General features: G+C 38.9%; 1 protein-coding gene across 6 annotated transcripts in view; it reads left to right on the top strand.

Annotated features, from left to right (window-relative positions):
- The window catches only part of carmil3 (capping protein regulator and myosin 1 linker 3), a 75,530-nt gene that overhangs the window by 51,174 nt on the left and 3,506 nt on the right, over positions 1-20,850 (top strand). For all 6 annotated transcript variants that reach the window (XM_067475077.1, XM_067475079.1, XM_067475080.1 and 3 more), the window contains 18 exons: positions 58-139; positions 1,742-1,838; positions 1,927-1,981; positions 4,082-4,254; positions 5,181-5,249; positions 5,621-5,714; positions 8,530-8,628; positions 8,790-8,909; positions 9,168-9,281; positions 9,901-10,076; positions 10,197-10,284; positions 12,678-12,803; positions 13,736-13,802; positions 14,321-14,508; positions 15,201-15,280; positions 17,748-17,867; positions 18,585-18,750; positions 19,536-19,908. In XM_067475077.1, coding sequence (XP_067331178.1) covers positions 58-139; positions 1,742-1,838; positions 1,927-1,981; positions 4,082-4,254; positions 5,181-5,249; positions 5,621-5,714; positions 8,530-8,628; positions 8,790-8,909; positions 9,168-9,281; positions 9,901-10,076; positions 10,197-10,284; positions 12,678-12,803; positions 13,736-13,802; positions 14,321-14,508; positions 15,201-15,280; positions 17,748-17,867; positions 18,585-18,750; positions 19,536-19,908 — 2,287 coding nt within the window. The remainder of the gene's footprint in view (positions 1-57; positions 140-1,741; positions 1,839-1,926; positions 1,982-4,081; positions 4,255-5,180; positions 5,250-5,620; positions 5,715-8,529; positions 8,629-8,789; positions 8,910-9,167; positions 9,282-9,900; positions 10,077-10,196; positions 10,285-12,677; positions 12,804-13,735; positions 13,803-14,320; positions 14,509-15,200; positions 15,281-17,747; positions 17,868-18,584; positions 18,751-19,535; positions 19,909-20,850) is intronic.

Raw genomic sequence — 20,850 nt, forward strand, 5'->3', positions numbered from 1 at the left:
GATTAATGCTCGTGGGTATCCCATCAGATGTTACTCTTCTCTGTCTTTTTTGCACAGTTGAGGTCAGCAGGTGCCGGAGTGATTCAGGAGCTGTTTCCTCGAGTGTCATGCGTGGGTACCTTAGACATATCTGATAATGGTAAGGGACACGCCTGCACACACACACATACAAACACACACACAGGGAGTTTGAAGCCTTTTTTTTTATGTCTGTGTCAACCTTATCTGTAACTTAATTTTCAAACTAAAAGTGCTGAATACTGCTGAAGAAAACAGTAATATTAAAATGTGCCTCTTATAACAATATCTTTTATAATAATTTAGTGAAACAACCTTTAATTTAACCTTTGAATTTTATCTGTGGCTGTACATGACAGGGGAGGGGGCAGGGTCTCGTCTCCTAACGGGACCTCCTCAGGATGAACCGTATTCATCTGGAATAAAAACTTTCAGTGTCAGGGTTGAAGAATTAATATGAACATACTGCACCAGCGACATCAAACCACAACAAAAAGAGACACAACTACATTTATATTTATTTTAACATAAACTACACGGAGGGGTATTACAAAATAAACAACTTAAATATGTAGCAGGTTATAATATATGTTAAAGAACTCCAAGTGAAGTGATAAACATTTAACAACAAAAACCTTTTGCTTGACAATAATCCAGCTGTTGCATAGGATATTTTTGAGATCTGCTTTAGTTGGTTAGTGCTAGAAATAAAAATAAAGAGAAAGAGGAATAAACTGTAGCTTACATAATTTGTTTACAACTTTACTACAATGTTCCACAATTTTGCTGAAAGTCCAAATTAGTCTGTGCAGCTGAGTTGCGTTGTGAACCTATTATTACATCCCAGTTGTCACTTTTTCAGTCAGCGAAAGTGACATTGTGTGACTCCTCTGTAAGTTTTTTTAAGAATCAATATTAACTTTCAAACATTATTCTTAAAGGTTATACAGACTTGAATATATAAATTTGAAATAGTTCAATGGCATATTTTTTTTGAGTTTTTTAAAATGATGTAGTTACAGTAAGTGTTTTCATGAAACAGAAATTCAATCAGAGACACATTAGAGACCCCAGTAATATTTTTACAATACGTCAGTGGATTTAATACCTGAAAATTACAATACAAACTGACACAGGTCTTTCATTATGAAGGGCCTGTCACAAAGGAGCCCACATTCACACATCCTCTCCTGCTCTGTTGTGTTACTGTTTGCTGTCACTGACACAAAGATAAATTCACTTCACATCAGAGACATGTATGCTTTTGTAAGATGCAACACCGACACTTTCTCTTCTCTGAATGATGTATTTTAGTCTTTGTTGCTGAAATATCTTGCCATGGTAACTGCATCCTCTTAGCATCATCCTCCATCCTTGAGCTTTTGAGATTGTGAGTGGGAGGGAGTGGGGGGTTAATTAGGAGTATTTTGGAATTTCAGTGGGCAGTGAGATTTAGTTCCAAAACAGACCAAGAAACAAGAACTAAGCTCTAAAAGCCAGAAATATTAGCAACTAGTAGAGTCACTTGTGTAAAACCCCAGAAACTAAAAGTAAAAATCTGACTTTTTCCTCTTGTTTTTAAGATTAACTGCTTTTACATTTCATGCCGATTCTGTTATTTGATTGCAGCTTACGTCAATATAATTAAACATCTACTCCGAGGCGGGTGTTTTGCTGCCGTTGCACTTGCACTCCAGTGATGTGTCTGTTTTGCTGTGTGCAGGTTTGGATGCTGACTTGCTGGCTGTCATCCCAGCATTCTCCAGGCACCCGTCCCTCAAACACCTGATGCTGGGGAAGAACTTCAACATCAAGGGCAGGTACGGACCACGTGTGGCGCCGGCAGTACAGATGGCCGAGGAAATTATACTGATGATGAATGTTTTCCTCTTCTTTCTCCCTCCTCAGGGTGCTGGATGAAATTGTGCAGAAACTAGTTCATTTGGTGCAAGAGGAAGAGTGTGTGAGTTGGATTATGTAACATATTGTACACGCACACACACACACACACATACACCAATCCTTTGTGGCATTATGCACAGATGCACGCCTACACATGCCTCACAGATTTCTTGGCACACATGCACACACACATATCTCCGTGCATGCACAAACACGCACTTGTCGCCGTTTAAATTCTTGTCCTCATTCATGCGAGTTTAAGCTCAGTTTCTCACCTGCCACACACACAAGGTGCAAACATGCACTCAAGTCATGTGGGCCTGGAGAATGATTCATTTGGTCTCAGTTTATTCGGGAGGCTCCCAAGGCTCTCTCTGCTATCTGCTCTGCAAATCCAGCATGACAAGTAGCTTACTAAATTATTTACCACTGTGGTGATAGCTCACAAATACGTTACTGCACTGAGCACAGGCTGATGCATTTGAGCTTGCACATTAACACAGACGAGTCTAAATGTGGAATTTAAAAGTAATTGCAACAGTTTTGTCAGGAGTTGACCCGTTAGTCTTTTCACTTAGCAAGTGATGAAAACATAAAAATCAAAATCATCTGTGTTTGTGACTCCTGCAAATGTTGCTCGAGTGCCCCAAGTTAACACTCAGATATGGCTCTATGAGTCATAGAAGGCTGTTAGCGTCAAGTGAGAAAATGAGAACTTCAAGCAGCCTAAATGAGACGCAATGAGTCAAAATGCTTCTTTGTAATTTACTTTTTATTCACTGCTCATCAGAAGTTGCATAAGAAGATTGCTAATACACTCAGCATGAGGCAGAAGCCAGGAGACGCCTAGCTCAACTTGGCTTAGTTTATCCTTGGGGGATTTGGCACACAATTAACCTGAATTTCTTTTTTTAAGCTGTAAAAAAAACAAGTTTCAATTTGTGTTTGTGTCTATGTTTGAGCTAACCAGCTATGAGCTCCTCCATATTTATCATACAGACATGAGAGTTGTTTTGATTGCACATCTCAGTCCCAAAGGGACTTAGGGTTTTTATCAGGGTTTGCATTATGTCTCATTATTGCATTATGTCTCATATACTATATACACTGCCCGTTTAAGAAAGAAAAAGTCAAAATAATTTTAGTTTTTGGAGCCCCTTCAGATTTGATTACAGCATACTTTTGATGTGACACCATTTTGATGAACCTTTGCAAGGTCACAACCTTTATTTCCATTCACAGTTGCATTAGTTCTTGCATTAAGATTGTAGGAGAGCTGGACCACTGCATAAAGTCTTCTTCATCACATCCAAAGATTCTCAATGGGATTAAGTTCTAGACTCTGTGTTGGTCAACCCAATTTTGGTTGCTTCATCAGCCTAATAACCTGACCCTTCTGATACAGAGTTACAAATTGCCTTCTGACATGGTTGATAAAGACATGAGAAGCAATTATTGCATCATTTGAGGTTAGAAAAATTGTTGCCAGTTCAGACACACTAATCACTGCAGTAATTAATGGAAGAAGGCTCTTCTCTTTTTGCCTGGTTAAATCCAGGTGGTGACTCTTTTTTTGGCCAGGCAGTGTATAACCCACATATACTTATATCTATCCCTGTGGCCGGGAATACTGTTCCAGTTTTCATATGAACTAGACATTGATAATTATGGGATACTATGTACAACACAAAAACAGCAGATGGATATGATGGTGCTCACATACTGTAACATACAAATTTGAGTAACCTTTTTACTTAACCTTTTAATTGGGAAAGCATGTAAATGTGCTAGTAACTTACTTTGTAAGTAAGTAAGAAAGGCAATAATGATTAAACCGCAGAGACATTGCTGTCTAGATATTTTTAGATTATTTTCTTAAAAATAAAACATAGATTGTGTATTAATCAGCAAAACACTCATGCCTTCCCAGATATATTGGCAGTAAAAGATAAAGCTAATGAGCCCCACTTCTAATCTACCTGGAATACCATGACTTTGTCTGTTTTTTTCATTTTAAAGCAATGAAAATGATGAAACAGTACTTGTCTCCAAGAAATCTTAATTCCTTTAAGATATGAGTTGTCACTTTCCTCTTTCATCCTTTTTACTTTCAAATCATCTTCTAAAGTTTTCTTCCATGCTCTCAAACCCTGTCCTCCAGGCCCTGCAGTCCCTCTCCCTGGCTGACTCAAGGCTTCGCCAGCGGGGTATAGTGCTGGTCAATGCCCTGGGCTCCAACGCCTGCCTGCGGAAGGTAGACCTGAGCGGGAACCTCCTGGAGGACTCTGGGGCCAAGATGCTCAGCAAAGCTCTGCAGATCAACACAACACTTAGGTGTGTGTCTCTGTGTTTTATTTTAAAATCTGATGGGAGTGAAGATGGATTTCCTTGCAGATTAGAGGAGAAGCCGAGGAGGTTTTAGAGGACAGATTAAAGAATGGGATCAGAGAGAAAATTAATATGTTAGGTATGGTTTGAGGAGAGGCTGCTGAGAGGCAGAACAGCGAGCTCAGTGCAGTGCTTCAAAGATAGGCGAGGGAAAGTGAGCCATGTAGGATATAAGAAGGTGAGTCTGAGGAGCTGGAGGGATAGAGAGGTGAATCAGTAGGAGGGAGGAAGGAGGGATGGAAAGAAATGGCCTTTAGGCATACAATGTATCACACAGCTCTTATGTGTGTGTATGTTTTCACGGTGTGGTGAAGGTGGACAAATGGAAAGTAGAGGATCTGAGAGGGGAAAAACAAGACGGCAGAAAAGGAGGACAGATGCAAGATGGGGTAGGGTGGGAGTATTAGGATGGGGAAATGCTTGGATGCAGAGTAGAGACGAAGAAAGTTAGGAAGAGATGTGAGAGAGACCACCTAAGAAGTGAGATTTGGGTTTTGCTGATTGAATTTCTAGGGCAGAGAAAGGCGGAGGATGGATGAAAGGAAAATGACTGATATATTAAAAACAGGAGTTAGACAGTGTTGAGTGTAGGTGGAGAATCTGCAGAGTGAAAGAACAGAAGCTCATTAGTTGCATGGCAGTTGTTCATGCATTCTTAATGTTTTGATTTGGGCCTGGATATAGTCCTGACAAAAATCTTGCTAATCTGCTGACATGTTTGTGCAGCTGCATGGTCAGATAAGTACTGCAACGTTCATATTATGTTCTGTATATACAGTGTGTGTGAATGTGTGTGTTAGGAGCTTTAGAAAGTGACTGACTATTTACTTCTCCTCTGTGCCTGTGTTTCTCCACTTTGTGATCCCTCTCAGGAGTGTGACGTGGGATCGCAACAACACCACAGCGACAGGCTTCCAAGATGTGGCGAGAGCGCTAGAGCAGTAAGCTGAACACAACACACACACACTCACCATTAAAGAGGGAGTACACGCATATGGATTCGTCACACACTCATGAAAGGCAGATAACCGTCTCTGTAACAATGTTTACTATTACACAGTGTTACATCAGTCTTCTGATATGCGTGCATGTCAAATATGTGGGTGCAAAGCTTGTGTACGTGTGTGTGTGTGTGTTTGTGTACAAAAGTGTGTAGGAGCGTTTGCTTATCAGGGAATTAGATACTGTTCGAAGTGCCCTGGGTGTTTCCTGTTTGTTCTTGTTACCATCATAATTCATCCAGTCCCTTATTGCATGGGCAATGTCTTCTTTCTTTCCCCTCTCCCCCTCTTTTTCTCTCTCCACTAAATAGCAACTTCACCCTGCAGTACATGCCCCTTCCCCTCAGTGATGTCACTCAGGCACATCGCAGCGCCCCAGAGAAGACCGATCAAGCCCTTACTAAGGTGAGAGAACCATCACTTCTTCAGTTTGTGGTGTCAAAAGTTGCTGCATCATGTTATAAATATGTAGGTGGTGAAAAATGACATTAATCTGACAGCCTGGGGTCAGACTAAGTCATGGGTTTGATAAATGACTTTCATTTTCTTGTGCATTAGAAGTGATGATTAAATACGAGCATTTTAATATATTATATTGCTTTACACTTGATGTGTGTCATATAATAGCGTGAAAAGTTCAAACATTTTGCCTGTCAGAGACTTTCTAATTTCTTCTTAATATCGGGGTTGCACTCTCTAATCAGTAAGATACAGAGACGCAGGGATGTGCAGAGCTCCACAGGAAATGTAAAAAACAAAACATCTATCAGTAGATGTATTTTCCAATATATTATATATATATATATTATATTAGATATAAATATTGCCAAAATCTTATTTTTGTTTTGTATTTTTAAATATACTTACACATATCATTATGACCCTGATAAATAGTGATAGTTTTATTGCCACAGTTTCATATTCTACTGGTATTTAATTTTTACTAGGATTGAATGCCTGGCAGCCTGTTTTGAAATTTTCCACGTGGGGCCTCAAGCTACACGTGAAGAAAGTAAACATTTCCACATAATGGTTTTTTTACTGTACAGGCAATTAATAACATGTTGAAATTTTACTTCTCTTTTATGTGTTTATTGATCTTTTTATAATGTAATGGGACGTAACTGCATCAAACATATTTATATATCCCATCTCTATATAGGTTTCTTGATTCTACCTCAGAGTCCTGAGTTTTTTACAGCATCAGTAATAGGAAAAATGGCTTAAGTAAAAAAAAAAAAGGCTTTGGGTTAAATCACATTGAAAGGGGCACGTTTAAATAATTTGGTGACAGGGGCTTAAGCCCCCAAAGCCAACCCCTCTGCACATGCTTTCAAAAAAAATTACACCAGCCCACTTATATCAAATCGTTTACGCTATAGTGAACCTATTTATTTCATATTTATATTTCTGTTTTTTTTTTACCTAAAAGATGGATAAATGTAGGTCAAGTTAAAAGTGACACACAAAAATTAAATTACTTCAACAATTACTTGGTCAAGAAATAGTACAAATATTATAAATTATAGCTATTCATCTCCATGTACCATACACTGGCCACCAATTTATTTAATGCTCTTAGAGAGAAAATGTATCAGTAACCATTTTGATTGTTACGTTTCGGATTGTCTTTGATAAATATTTTCTTGACCAGATGATTAGACAAGAAATGTAATCAAGAAAATAAACCGCTGATTAATTGACAACGAAAATCATTTTCTAGCAGATTCTTGACAGTGGAGTGTAGCACGTTTATATACAGTATAAAGAGGGTCTGCTTCATGCTACCAAAGTGTGTTTAAAATATTTGTAGGTTAGAGATATGCTTCAAATCTTATCTTGTTGTTTAGAGGTGCTATGGACAGCTCCCATGTCAGGCTCAGAGGGGTGGGTGCTGAAAGTGGTGCAGAATTATCCACTTGATCAAGGTTCGTCTTTCTAACCAGTCAGATAATTCAAGAATTTCTCCCGAAATAATAATTTTTGTAGCATTCTCATTTTTTAAAAATGTGATAATGATTAATGCCTGAGGGGCAGGGCAGAGTGAATTTCAAATTTTATGCTTATGTTAGCTTAAATTGCATTTGTAGCTTGGTGTGTTTAAAACTGGGGTCTTTTTAAAGTTTTGGCATCAATTTCTAATATGTTTTCTGTGTTGCAAACCTTCCAAAAACTACAGTAAGGTTATGGCTGACACACTGGTTATAGACTTTTTGTGGTTGTTTTTTATTTAACGACTGGAATACAGACATTCACATTTTTTATTTATGATCTTGTGATGGCATCTGTGCATACATCAGTCTGTTTGTAGTTATGTGTCTGTGTAAATACGCTGACTGTGTGCAACAAACAAAGATTAGACTTTTAGTCACAGTGTCTTTTTGTAACACGTCTTGTAGCTTGGCCTAGTCCATAAACAATCAGCCATGAGGAAGAGTGTAGTTGCTAACATCTTTAGGCATGGCACACTGCTGAGATAGCTCAGATCAGTTTTAAGAAGTGGCCTGCAAATATCAAGATCTGTCACTATAGAAGCTAAACCATGTGGTCAGTTTTCTTCACTACCATGTCCACAGATGAACACATTTTATTTGTCACTTGGCTTCTAAGCTGCAGTTAACCAAGCAAGTGTGTTTACATAGCATGTCAAGCTCCATTTCCCTGTCGACTCAGCTGCCAGTCAATCAGGCACATCTCTCCCCCCAGAGGCTTGGAGGCTAAAGGAGCATGCCTGATATATATCACCGAACAACAAAACCCATCAACGGTATATTTGTGCATCAGTTCTGACTGGCGTTTCTTTCTTCTAACATCAGGAATGCGTTTAGCTTTTAGTGTGTGTGTGTTTGTTTGCGCGCGTGTGTGTACAAGCAGGACTGCTTTTGCTAGGAGCACATATGTGGAAAAATAAAGATTTTATTAAGATTAGGATTTTTATTTGTCTGCACATTGTGAATCTCCATGTCCTTGAGGACCATTCGATTCCATCTTTCTTTACAAAAGATCATTAAGTAGCGAACGGTTCCACCTGCTGATTCAAGAAAATAAATCAAAGGCATCCCGTTTATTTCTGGGGATCAAAATTCTCTCTCCAGTTTCCTTATTACCATGCAAATTGACTTGTCTCCTGCACACTGTGTTTTGTAAACACCTGTCATCTCCACTCCTCACCTTCCTTGTTTGGTTTCTGTGTGTGTGTGTGTGTGTGTTTGTGTGACAGATCCAGCGTGCCCTGCTTAGGAACAACCAAACTCAGCGTTTCTCTCAGAAACAAGCTCTCAGGCTTCACCAGGGCCTCGTCACCAGCACCGCTGAACAGGTGTGTATCTGTATTTGCGTGTCACTTCTGTGCACATAATGGAGAACAAGTAAATTTTTTTTTATACTACCAGACCCAATGTCATGCATTTGTCACCAATTGCAGTCAATCTTGTGTGTTTGTGTGTGTGTGTGTGTGTGTGTGTGTGTGTGTGAGTCTAGGTGATGGAGCGTTTGTGTGTGCGGGTGCAGCAGCAGGTGTGTGTCCTCAAAGGCTGTGAGGAAGGAGAGGATGTCCAGACAGCCAGACAAATCCTCAAAGAAGCCAGGAACTCAAGAGCTGTGAGGGACTTACTTGTTTATGTACATGCCTGTGTTTTAGTACTTATTATTAAATGATGTGTGCTACGTCTGGTTAATTGCTCCTTGATTGATTGATTGATTGATTACTTCTTGACAGTTGTGAAGTTCTTGAACTACTACAGTAGATTATTTTCATTTCATGCATCTCTACTCTACAGTTCTATTCCACTGCATTTCATTGCTGTTAAGTAAAAACAGCAATGTTTTTTTTTCTTTGTCCTGTTCTCTGTGTATTAGTTATATCCCTCTCTGTGTGAATTGGCCCATGTGTTGTCAGTGGACGGCCCTGTCAAACAGCGCCTGGACACTCTGGCTGGAGAACTGGCCAAGGCTGCTGATAAAGAACTGCAGGTAGGCTGGTTGTTGAAGCATGGACGCAGAAACAGCACTTCCCTGAAGTCTCCCTATTTTTAAACAATGTCGGAGCTCTGCACTAGTTGCATTTAAATTGCACATTATGTGCGTGTGACATTGTGTGAGCGGTGCAGGTATGCTGACTTCAAAAGAAATGCAGCATTTAAATTCACAGGGAAACAACAGTTTAACTTTTTTTTAATTTTATTCTGTTCCCATTTAGGGTTTAGTATCACAACATGCCTGTGATGAAAAAGCAACACCCTGAGGAAAAATCGGGGATACTTTCTATTCAATTTCAACGTACTCGAGAATAATTTACATTTCTGTTTGTGCTTTCCAATTTTGTTGTAATTCATAAGGCTACATACTAGTGAACTTTGTGTTCATGCACAAATCGTGAAATTTAGTGTGAACAGGCAAAGTTAAGGATCTGGAAATTCTTAAATAAAACATAACAACCAGTCTGGGTAAAGGCAGAACTTTAAGTGAGCAGATCAAAACACTGAATAAATCATTAAAAGCTTTTAAAAAAATAATAAGACATGTTGAGACTTTATTGAAAAGTAAACAGTGCACATGTAGTCCTAGTATGTTTTGTGTCAATTGTGTCCAGGTGGTAGTGGACTCCATGGTGTCTCTATGCCGAGAGTTGTGCCCCATGTCCTGCGCAGCAGCCGAGAGACTCAGCCCTCCTCTCTCATCCATCTCCGAACAAGTTTCGATCCCTCGTTCCGCTATTCGCAATGCCCTCATGGAGAGAGCAGCTGAGGATATCAACAAGGCGCTGGAGTAAGAAAGAAAGCTGTTTGGGAAAGTTCCACGTAAACAACAAACGTAAACATCTAAGATACTGACTGAACCGTTATTAACTTCTCTGTTTGTTTTTTCCTTTCTATCGCTCTGTATCAGGGAGGTGAAGTTGTCTGTCGTCTCCTATCTGACCAACTCCATTGTAGATCAGATTCTACAAGAACTCTACAACACTCATAAAACCCTGGTACTGGTAATATCACTTTACTGCATGACTTCTTGTAGGTTGTAGGAAAAAAAGTGCTTCTTTTAGTTAAAGCTGAAATCTGTAAATTCTCACCATCTGGTGTGATCATTATATGTTATCAGTAACAAGGTTACCACAAATATCCACTACTTCTGTATGTATAGTTTAGATGGCATCAGTACATGGTCTGCAACCAAACAATGATTCACATTTATCAACTAAGTTCAGAGAGCAGTGTCAACTGCAGCAAACAAAGCATTTTTAATGTTATGCATAGATTAGAATTACAGTATAATGTCATCACAGAACGTACAGATTTCAGCTTTAACCAGCGTTATTCATATTCTAGAGGAATCGTTTGAGAGTTTGGGAAATATATTTGTTTAGACGACGAAGCCACTTTTGTTTCTCCTGTCTTAGTGGTAAACTTAGTTGTTTCAATTGACTTCCAACTTTATTTATATAGCACCAATTCATCACAGAATCATCTCAAGGCACTTTAAATAATAAAGTCTAGACTCTGCAGCTCTGTAGAGAAACCCAACAAATCCACCTCGAGTAAGCGCCGGGCAATGTGCATGTTTAATCGACAGAGATGAGTGGTACTGTATTTGCTTTCTTGCTAAAGTAGAAGAGAAAATAACTTAGTTTGCCATTTTTGGGGAATACACTATTCCTTTCAGCCCCCGAAAATTTATTTTTCTCTAATCAGCCATGACCAAATAAACAAGATTCAACTGTTGTGAAAGCTTGATTGGTGCAGTCATCCACTTCAAAGTCTGTGGACAGAGATCCACCACAAGGTGCTTTTATTTCAGCATTAATTTAGCATTATTTATGTAGGATCTCATCGTTTATAGTGAGAAGCTGATTAAGAAAACTGTTTTTCTTTGACATTGAATGACACAAATCTGCTGAAAGTAGTTTTGGGAGGAAGGAAATCAAATCTATGTGTAAATTTAAAGCAACTAAAACAATGACACATTTCCACTGATCCAGGCTCCTTTCAGAAGGTTGGGGTGATTGACAGCATGGAGGCGCGCTCTCTGCCTGAAACTTTTTTTCATTGGTTGGGTTGTTTCCACGCTATAAAAAGGTCTACCAGTTTTTCTGAGGCTTTCCAAAAACTATTTATATGCATTGCTTCCTTTTGTAAACCCAACTCAATTCTAAAAGTGAATTCACTTTTACAGATTTGTGTACAATATGGTGGTTTCATTTTGGGAGTCATGGTTTCATCGGAACACACAAAATGAATTTTTGAAATGTGTTGTCTCACACAGATAGGAAATGGTCTGCACTTCTATTGCAATATTCTACCTTATTGGTACCCAAAGTGCTTTACACTGCTTCTCATTCACCCATTTACACTTACAATCATGTACACACACGCACACACACATACAGGTAATTTAGTTTTCAGTGTCTTGCTCAAGGACAATTTCAATAATCTTGAATCCAACCAACAACCCTGGGATTGGTAGATGACTGCTCTGCTTCCTGATCTAAAGTCGCCCCCGTTTCATTTGATTTAGAAGTACAAGTACAACGCTGCCTCAAAGCACATCAAGTTATTTTAAACCCGAATGTCGTAGCGTCTGCTCCGAAATACCTCCAGATTTTACTGAAATTGCAATAAAATCAACCAGGTTTAAACATTTTCTTAAAGTTCCAGTTTTGTAAACTAGGATCCAGTAGTGGAGCTGGTAACACAGTATTATTTCATGTAAATAATGAAAGGCTTCTTGTAGCATGTCTGTGGAGCCATTCAAAGTCTCTGATACAGATCTCTCAGGCTGTCAAAAAGCGTTGTGCATTTTGAAATTTTAGCAGTGTGCTTTAGTGTAATAACTTGAAGCAGGTGGTCTAGCTCTGGTGGCATTTAGTTGTTGGTTAGTATAAAGCTGCCTTTATTGAACGGATAGAAACACATCTTCTGTAGATGTGAGTCACTTAAGGATATGATTAGACCCTGCAGGTTTTCCTCCCTGTAAAATTAAGTTTAAAATGAAGCCAGTGAAAAGGGGAGCAAAAATAGACTTCATGGAATAAAACTGGCTGCCTTGTCCTTTTTTCCATTCCATTCACTGCCTCTACCATTACATCTCATTCTCCCTTTTCTGTAGTGCTACAGTGCCACTTTGTCCTCTATCATGGCTCTCGCCACTTTGATAATCAAGGAAATGTATTGATATTCTTCATGAGCTTTGCAAATAATAATGGCAAAGTGGCGTCTGCCCTGTTCTGATCTTTTTGGATACAAGGACGAACAAGCTCCCCTGAGACTGTGTTCAAGAATATTGTTTCAGGTGTCTTGATTGTGTGTGAGGGTGATCATGTGCATGTTTGGCGTGTTTGTCTGTGTGTGTGTGTCTATGTTTGCATTCCATCAGTTGCGGCAGGTGTCCCAAGTAAAGCGGTGGGATGACGTTGGGACGGGCAGACGCACTATCAGACAGTCCAGAATAGTCGAGTCTCTGGACTTCCCCGATGAGGACTTCGGCGTCAATCTGGGAATAGTAAGTGTATGAAGCACATGCTGATATGATACATATGCTCGATTGTGAGCTTGTTTTGATTCTAAATGTGGTTATTGAGTTTGTGTGCAAAACTTAGTAACTGATTAGTAACTGATCATTTAAGTAATTTCTCAAGGAGTAAAAAATAACTGGTTACCACTTCTGAAATGTGAACATTTTGTTATCAATCTTGTGTGGATTATAATGTTGTTGTAAGGCTAAACTGAAAATACCCCCATGTGCTATAGGAACTTTACTATTCTGCAGTATTTTACACATTTATAGGATCAGTTAATCCAAACTTATATCAAAATGCGAATCAATAATTGAAATAGTGGACCTCTCTTATTAATCTGTTGTTTTTATGGGTATAGCTTAACATTAAGATTACATGAAGCTCACAAAAGCTACCCGCCCTCCCACAGCACTTCTTTAGTGTCAGTCCTAAAATTCAAGACCACATTTCCCATAATCCCTGCAGCTTCCCACTGAAAAGATAAAGGTGATTATCCACTTAGTGTGCCTTGCTTTTGCTGTTCTCTACTGAAGAGGATTAAAATACTAAAAGTACCTTCCTCCTCAGCATCACCTCATCAGCATGCGGTAAAAAACAACCTGTTCAACTAAGGCAGGGTGTTGTTATGGTTGAGAATGCACTGAAGATTAGAATGTATTGATGCTGAAATGTAATGTGCATTATGCAGAAAGATGTTATATAAATATTCTCACTGATATAAGTGGTGGGTAAAATATTATCTGTTAGTCTGACAGAATACAGTTTAGCACCATTAAATAAAAACTGCTCCTGAAATAAACTTGAAGTTGAAGTTTCATCAAAATCATCATCTTCTGAAAGCCTACTTAATGTACATGGACATAGTGTTAAAAATAAAATCATGGCTCATTATATACTGTATCTGCTTTAAATGAAGGACACCATGGCTATTAAGAAGCGGAGCTCCAGAACAAGAAGAATTCGTCCCGTCTCCACCAGACTAAGTGAGTTTTACGCCTTAATTTGTAGTTAGTTGCCCTCAGGTCTTCATATAGCATGACATGGTATATCTAAAATAATAGCAGGGTTTGAGTTAATTCTCTTTCTGTTTTTCCTTAATACAGTAATGTGTTCCTTCCGCCATTCACACCATGCAAACAGTGTTATTTGTGTGTTTAATTTTGCATGTAAAGAGTCCACATGGCCTTTTCTCAGGCTCCTACCTCAGGCTCAACGTCCCCTTTTACCCAGTTCTTTTTGAAAATTATTTTCTTATTCACAGGCCAGTACGTTTGGCTGTGATCCACCTTTTTGTCTTCATTTAAAATTGTGGGCATGTCCAAATTCTCATATTTGAATTTAGGAAATTTTTATTCAAAGAGCACAATTACTTATAAAAGAGCTATATATTTAATTCTAATCTAAAGACTGACCTGAAAACGGATTCATATGCAGTGTAGCTCAAAATATGAAAAGACATGAGAATAATGTCTATTTTTGTCAATAATTCATTTCATCATAGGTTTAGGTGACGAGCCTAGTTCCTCCCCCACCCCCTCTGCTCCGCCACACTCTGCCCCCCTCACCCACTCGGCATCATGGGAGTGTCTGTCCACCCTCCCCACCAATGGATCGCCTTTACGCCATGTGACCCACGTCAGGCCACGTCCACCGCGTAGACACAGAACAGGGCACCTTTCTCCTGAATCTGTGAGTTAATGACAAGCTATATATATATATATATATATATATATATATATATATACATACACACACACACATATACATATATAAACCCTGGTTCCAACACCGGTGGCCCTGTTAAACGGGATCCAAGAAGGATCCTATAGGGGGAAAAAAATTTTTTTTATTGCTACTGGCATCATTGTATATGTTTAACTGACCTATTTTTTATCATGCAATGCATTATGAGAAAGAAGAGGTGAGAAAGTAAACCCAACATATGTAGTTTTTAGAATTTTGTAATGTCTTGGCCTCTTTGTGTGAATTTTTGTTATTCATCTTGTTTTCCATGCCAGTGGCACTTTCCAAAAATACGTTTCTTTTAAAGTAGGGAGCTGTCGCATGAGTCTCTGTGACTCAAATGTTAATCATGCACTGCTATCTCCCAGGGGCCGTAGGGCAGCCTCTGACTTAGCGGCTTGTTTGTTTTCAGACTTTATAAAAGCTTTTTCTAAATCGGCACAAACTCAGTTAAGGCATCATGATGGGTAGTTGTTTTACAGACACATTTCTGTTGGCAGTGCATTCAGATTTCCCACCCAGCAATTTGAAATGATGATACTTTTTGTCAGCTTTTCAGCTTTTTGTCAACTTGCTGGATTGATCATTGTTATCCACTCGGTTTCCTGTTACTGTACGTGTGTGTTTGTGTGTTGTAGCACTGCTCAGAGAACGGAGGAGTCAATATGCTGGAGGATGGACTTCCTGACTTCTATAGCAAGAGAGTTCTACCTGACAGGTAACCGACACCAGTGCAATTTTCATGCAGTCAATGAAGATTCAGTAAAAGAGAACAATACACAAACATAAAGTCATTTACTGTGGCAAAAACGTATGCAATATCATAAAACCGCTTTCATTAAGATATGGTAAATACAATAAAATACACAACACACACAATAGCTTACAGTAATACACCATAGTAATTTATACTGTCTAAAATTTCAGAACAGCATTTATCGGTTGACAGTTATCTTAGTCGGACACAGCTTTCATCAGTTTACTACAGAAAAACTATTGGCCAATTTAACTGATTTGCAATTAGACCGGTTTGTTTACACTAAGTGTCGTTGCAAACTTTGCAAACAGTCAGTTCTGTACATAGTTTAACTTTTGTCAGTCCTCTGGGGCCCCAAGCAGTTGCCTGCGTTGCGAGCTGGCACAGAACGCCTCCACTTAGACCAGTCAGCCATAACACTATGACCATCCTCCCATTCCCCTTTTTGGTGCCAAACCAGCCCTGACCCATGGAGTCATGGATTCCTCTAAAGGTATACTTTGGTATCTAGAGAACATCCCATAAGAGCTGCAGATTTGTAGTTGCTCTGACCCAGTCGTCTAGCCATCATAACACTAATATTCATAGTGTTAACTTGTTTATGTCACAAAGACACACAATGTATTTTTGTGAGTAACATGAATTCTGAATTAGACTTGCCTACATCTTTTTTTAATAAACAGGGAATGTGGATGCCGAATCAGTATATCCAAGAAGAAAATCAAAGTCAAAATGGTATTGTTCTTAAATAGCGATTGGTCTTTTTCTTCAATTAGGGAGAGTGGAATTATACTAGGATGAACTGACACATTGGAACCTGTTGCTGTGGTCTTACGGGATTATTATGCAGCATAGTTGACCCAGATGCAGAACAGAGACATTATTGATCAAACATTGTTGGGTATTTTTGGATGTGTCCATTAGTTATCAAGATGGTCTTACTTTAGTGTACGATTGTACACCACCTAAAACTCTAATAGACCAAAACAGCCCTCTATTAGTACACAGCAACAGCTACTTATAGTCTATAATACGTGCATTTTAAGCAGTACTATTAGATGTCCTCTAATATAATGAATTTGTTCTTGAAACAGTTTGGCACAAATGTAAATGAGAGGGTCTATTTGCACTGCGGTGAAGATGCATTTGTAGCTCGGTTTGTTCAATAAATAGAACCTATGTCATTATTTAAAATAAATCATCTTGTTTACGGTCACATTGCTTTAAACTGTACCAAGGTCACTGCAAAATGGTTTCTGTCCTTTCCTGTATTATAGACTGGGGATGTACTGTATACAGATCTTTGGCAGTGTACCGTAACTACTGGAGAAGCTCAACGTCATAAGCTTCACATTGATTTCCAATGGAGACATGCGTTAATTAGCTTCAGCAGTTTATTGCACAGTAGATGAGGGAGAGGTCAGTCAGTAATCAATGGATTTTCAATAATTAACTATAGACTATAGTGTCCATAATCTGAAAGTATATCACAAACATAAAATAATTAGTCAAATTCCAATGAGACTGCATGTTTAATCCTGTGATTTGGAAAAGGTTTGATATCACGACCTCACTCTAAATAATCTATAATTATTTTCTCTGTATGTATGTATTAACAGTGGGTGACATGGCTCTGTAGGGACACACACAGATAATTATCATCATTAGTGGCTTTCAGCTCTTGGTTTGGCATTGGGGCCTGCAGCTTTTCTGTTTTGGATCTGCATCACGATTGTCATATGCTTTTGAGTGCTACAGTATATCATTTTAGTGAGGACATTAACAGTAACTGAATACTGTCTGTCCACTTAACAAAGAACAGGACAGACACAATTGGCAGCATTGTGGAGCATTCAGGGCCAAACTGGAGACCACAATGCAGGTTCAAAGCGACACTTTGAATTCCTTGGGTCTCATTTCATCTAAACACACAAGTTTTCTTAAATTAAATATTTAACAACTTCTATATCTAGTCTTTAAGAAAAAACATGATGCATGTATTGTGCTGTAAGATGACCAGACATTTGCAACGTAAAGCTGGACAGCACTTTTCTCTAGACCCGTGGAAAGTGATGAAAGGCTACATGACTGTATGAGCTTAATGCTCACCAGCAATGCATAAAAAGGTTCACTGAGGCAGCAACAACTATGCCTTCTGTCAAATATATTGAACCATCTGTGCAGTAAATTCTGTTGCCTATTGTTGTCAAATGGTTCATTAGAATAAGTAATATAATACACATAGTTTAGTCAGCTGTTAAGACAAAGATCAGCCTGCTCATGGTGACAGGCACTACAGTATATTTACCAGCCAATAATGGTTGGTGGCTGCTTGCATGTCTTTATATCCATCTGTGTTGTTTCTTTCTTGCTTTTACCCATAACCTTATTTCTCCTCCTTTCTTGCTCCTCTTTCTCTGCCCTTCAGTCAGTTGTCATCCCTCCATCAGGCCCAGTCACTGAGGAGGAAAAAACGACGCAGCATGCTGTCCATTTTCTCTGGCTTTCGCAAGAACCGCAACTCCATGATTTCTAATCAGGACTCAGAGTAAGTACACGGAGGAGGAGGAGGAGTAGGGTGGAAAGAGGGAATGAAAGTAACATTTACAGTAAGTGCACCCAGAGAATGAGATGGCTGGTAAATTAATCTAGCGCTGGGCATTAAAGTCACTTCATAGCTTCATGCATTTTTTAATAGAAGAAAATATGTTTTTCGTTGCTTTGAATTTATGGAACTGCATACATTTAAGCTTTTCTTACATAATGGTGGATAATGGTAGACAGCAATATTGCAAAGAAAAAAGAAGTACAGTGAGGAAAACTTATTTTTAAAAATTTACTACATACATTGATATTGGAGGGGAGAGAAGCCATCCAGAGGCGTCATTCCTAATAAATAAGAGTTACACAGATGCACAAAAAGGAGGTGGAAAGAGAGTTGATGAAAGCTACAGTTGACAGAGATGCTACAAATAGGACTTTTTACCTGCAGACTGTTGCTAAGCAATCAAATAGCTTGTGCTGTTACTAAAAAGGCAAAGCGTACATAGTAAGGAAAGTGTAACAGTCTGTACAAAAGATGTCCATTAACTGCAGAGGTTTCAAACTGGCAAAAGAAGTATAAGCTATTGTAAATTCATAAATAAGATTATATTAATTATATGTACAATTAAAAAATACAAATACAAATTCATTTTGAGGGCAAGTTTGTTCAACCAACACCTACTCACATCTTCCCTGTTCTTCTGTCTGTTTTTTCCAACAGTGCCTCAGAGAACGTCTACTCAATGATTCAACACCCTAGAGACACTGCAAGGCCAGAGAGCACTGTTCCTGGAGCAAATGGGACCATGGCGTCTCCTCGGCCAGCACAGGTCCTACCTGTACAAGGGATGAGGGCTGCCAGCCCCCCGTGCCTCATGCAAAGACAGGTACAGTGTTTGGGACTGTCAGAGTGAGTATGTCAGGACTAGTCTTCAACCAGAAATCCCCAATTCAAACTTTGATGTGTGACACTTAATGCAGAAAATACCCTGCCAGCTCCAGGGGAGCTGCTCTACTGTGACCTTTAAATGAAAAGGGCTTTTTTAAGTGTATATTTAACTCCACTAAAGAACACATAATGCATTATTAAACAGTGAAAAAATAGAAATGTGGTACTCTTTAAATACCATTTCCTAAGTCTATTTCCAATCTAACTCTTAAATGACAGTCCAAATTGAGAGCTTCCTGCTGCCACTTCCAATAGTTTGCATGGCATGACACAGTGGATGGTTGCATGCTGTGCCCACCACCTGCTATTCTCAGCCTTTTTTTGATACTGCATTGGTGTAGCTTGTCTGAGGTGTGAAGGGCTCTATGGCCTATTTTAATCTGTGCGCAAATTTAAACACACAAACACAGACACAGAGTTGGAGTCATTCAAAATTCTTTGGTTTGGTAGTAGAGTATAAGGATCCTCGCTAATCTGTGAAGGGATTTGAGGACATCCTCAACAAAATGAGGGATGTTTTAATTGTGGCATAATTGAATTCAGTACAATTATAAATTTTAATAATAAGGTTCAGTATCAACAGTACCAACACACTGGACAGTTAGACGATTCAGCAGATCATCAAAATCCCACTGAGAAGTATTTATCATAATATTTGATGTTAATCTGATTTTTAATGTGTTTTGACTGCTCAACTCTACATATCTCTTTGTCTCTGTTTAGTCCACAGACCTGGTCAGCATGGTGTACAGCTGCATCGGCGCAGAGATCGAGGACTCAGATGGGAGCAGCACCTGTGACATCAAAGCGTTCGACCAAGATGCTGACAGATCGACCACCGTTTCAGATGCCCCCGCCGAATCTCATACCAATGGACACGTGTTGTCATCCAAACAACAGATGGACAGACAGATGGAGAGAGGCAGGCAGGAGAGGATCGTACCCTTGATAGACTCTCGGACTGAGACAGAGGAGGACAGACAGAGTGATGGTGGTGGAAGTGGGGCCCTCTGTGGGACGAAATCAGAGCCACCTCCACAGAGCACCAAGCCATGTCTGGCTGTTATGAGGCAGAGACACCTGCAGGAGAGTTTAGGTACTGCACCATAGGCAGCAGCTGAGGTTTTATGTTACAGAAATACATTTTCTCTCCTATTTATTATAATGTTGACATGTAATAATTGTCTATCGCGATAATGTTGGTGATGTTTTCATGTTATATACTATCCATGATTACAGTACAAGGACCTGTAAAATTATGCCGAAAATTAACTGCTATAGTCTTCACTTCACTATCTATTTCCTTAACTTCAAGTCATTTTACATGTCACTTCAATTTTGTTCAATTGATTGTGTATCATATTAAATGTAATTGATGCTTATTGTTTCATACAGCATTATCGTTTTTGCGGATTGAACAAATTAGGCCAAAGAAATGGCAAAATACTGTAAAGCTTATCATATAAATTCTGAAAGCATAAACAAATGAAGAAGGCTGCCTGCAATCATGTACTTCTTTACCTTCATCCTGGGTGATATTAAAAAGCAACGTGTTGCACATTGGTAGATTATGTGGGCCTCCAACTGATAATTGTTACTATTTGAAGAGGTAGTGAAATCAAGCACTCAAGTGTATAGTAAAAAGCCTCTAATATATCTGGGTAGTGCGTTTTAAAAAGACACTACTGTGTACTGGTATAAACTTAGAAGCAACTGAAAACATAAATCAGTGTCATTATCATTTATTCAAGGGAGTTTAATGAGAGGTGAAGTACAAGAGTGGACAGTGATTTGATTAGGTTTAGTCTCAAAAGTACGCTGCTCCAAATGATGGGCTCTTTAGAGAGAGAGAGAGGGCCATTGTTGAGGGCTATTGTTAGTTTCAGGTCTAGACTTTGTAAAAAGCAAAATTACCTCTGTTATAAAAGTAGTTTCAGACTTAGACTTGCTCTTAGATAATTAAAAGATCAGCTCAAAAGCTGAAGCTCAGAACTGGTCATCTCATAAAAAATCAGTGTCAAGAGTTGCAGACTGACAA

This window comes from Channa argus, chromosome 14, assembly GCF_033026475.1.
Source record: "Channa argus isolate prfri chromosome 14, Channa argus male v1.0, whole genome shotgun sequence".
Lineage (NCBI taxonomy): Eukaryota > Metazoa > Chordata > Actinopteri > Anabantiformes > Channidae > Channa > Channa argus.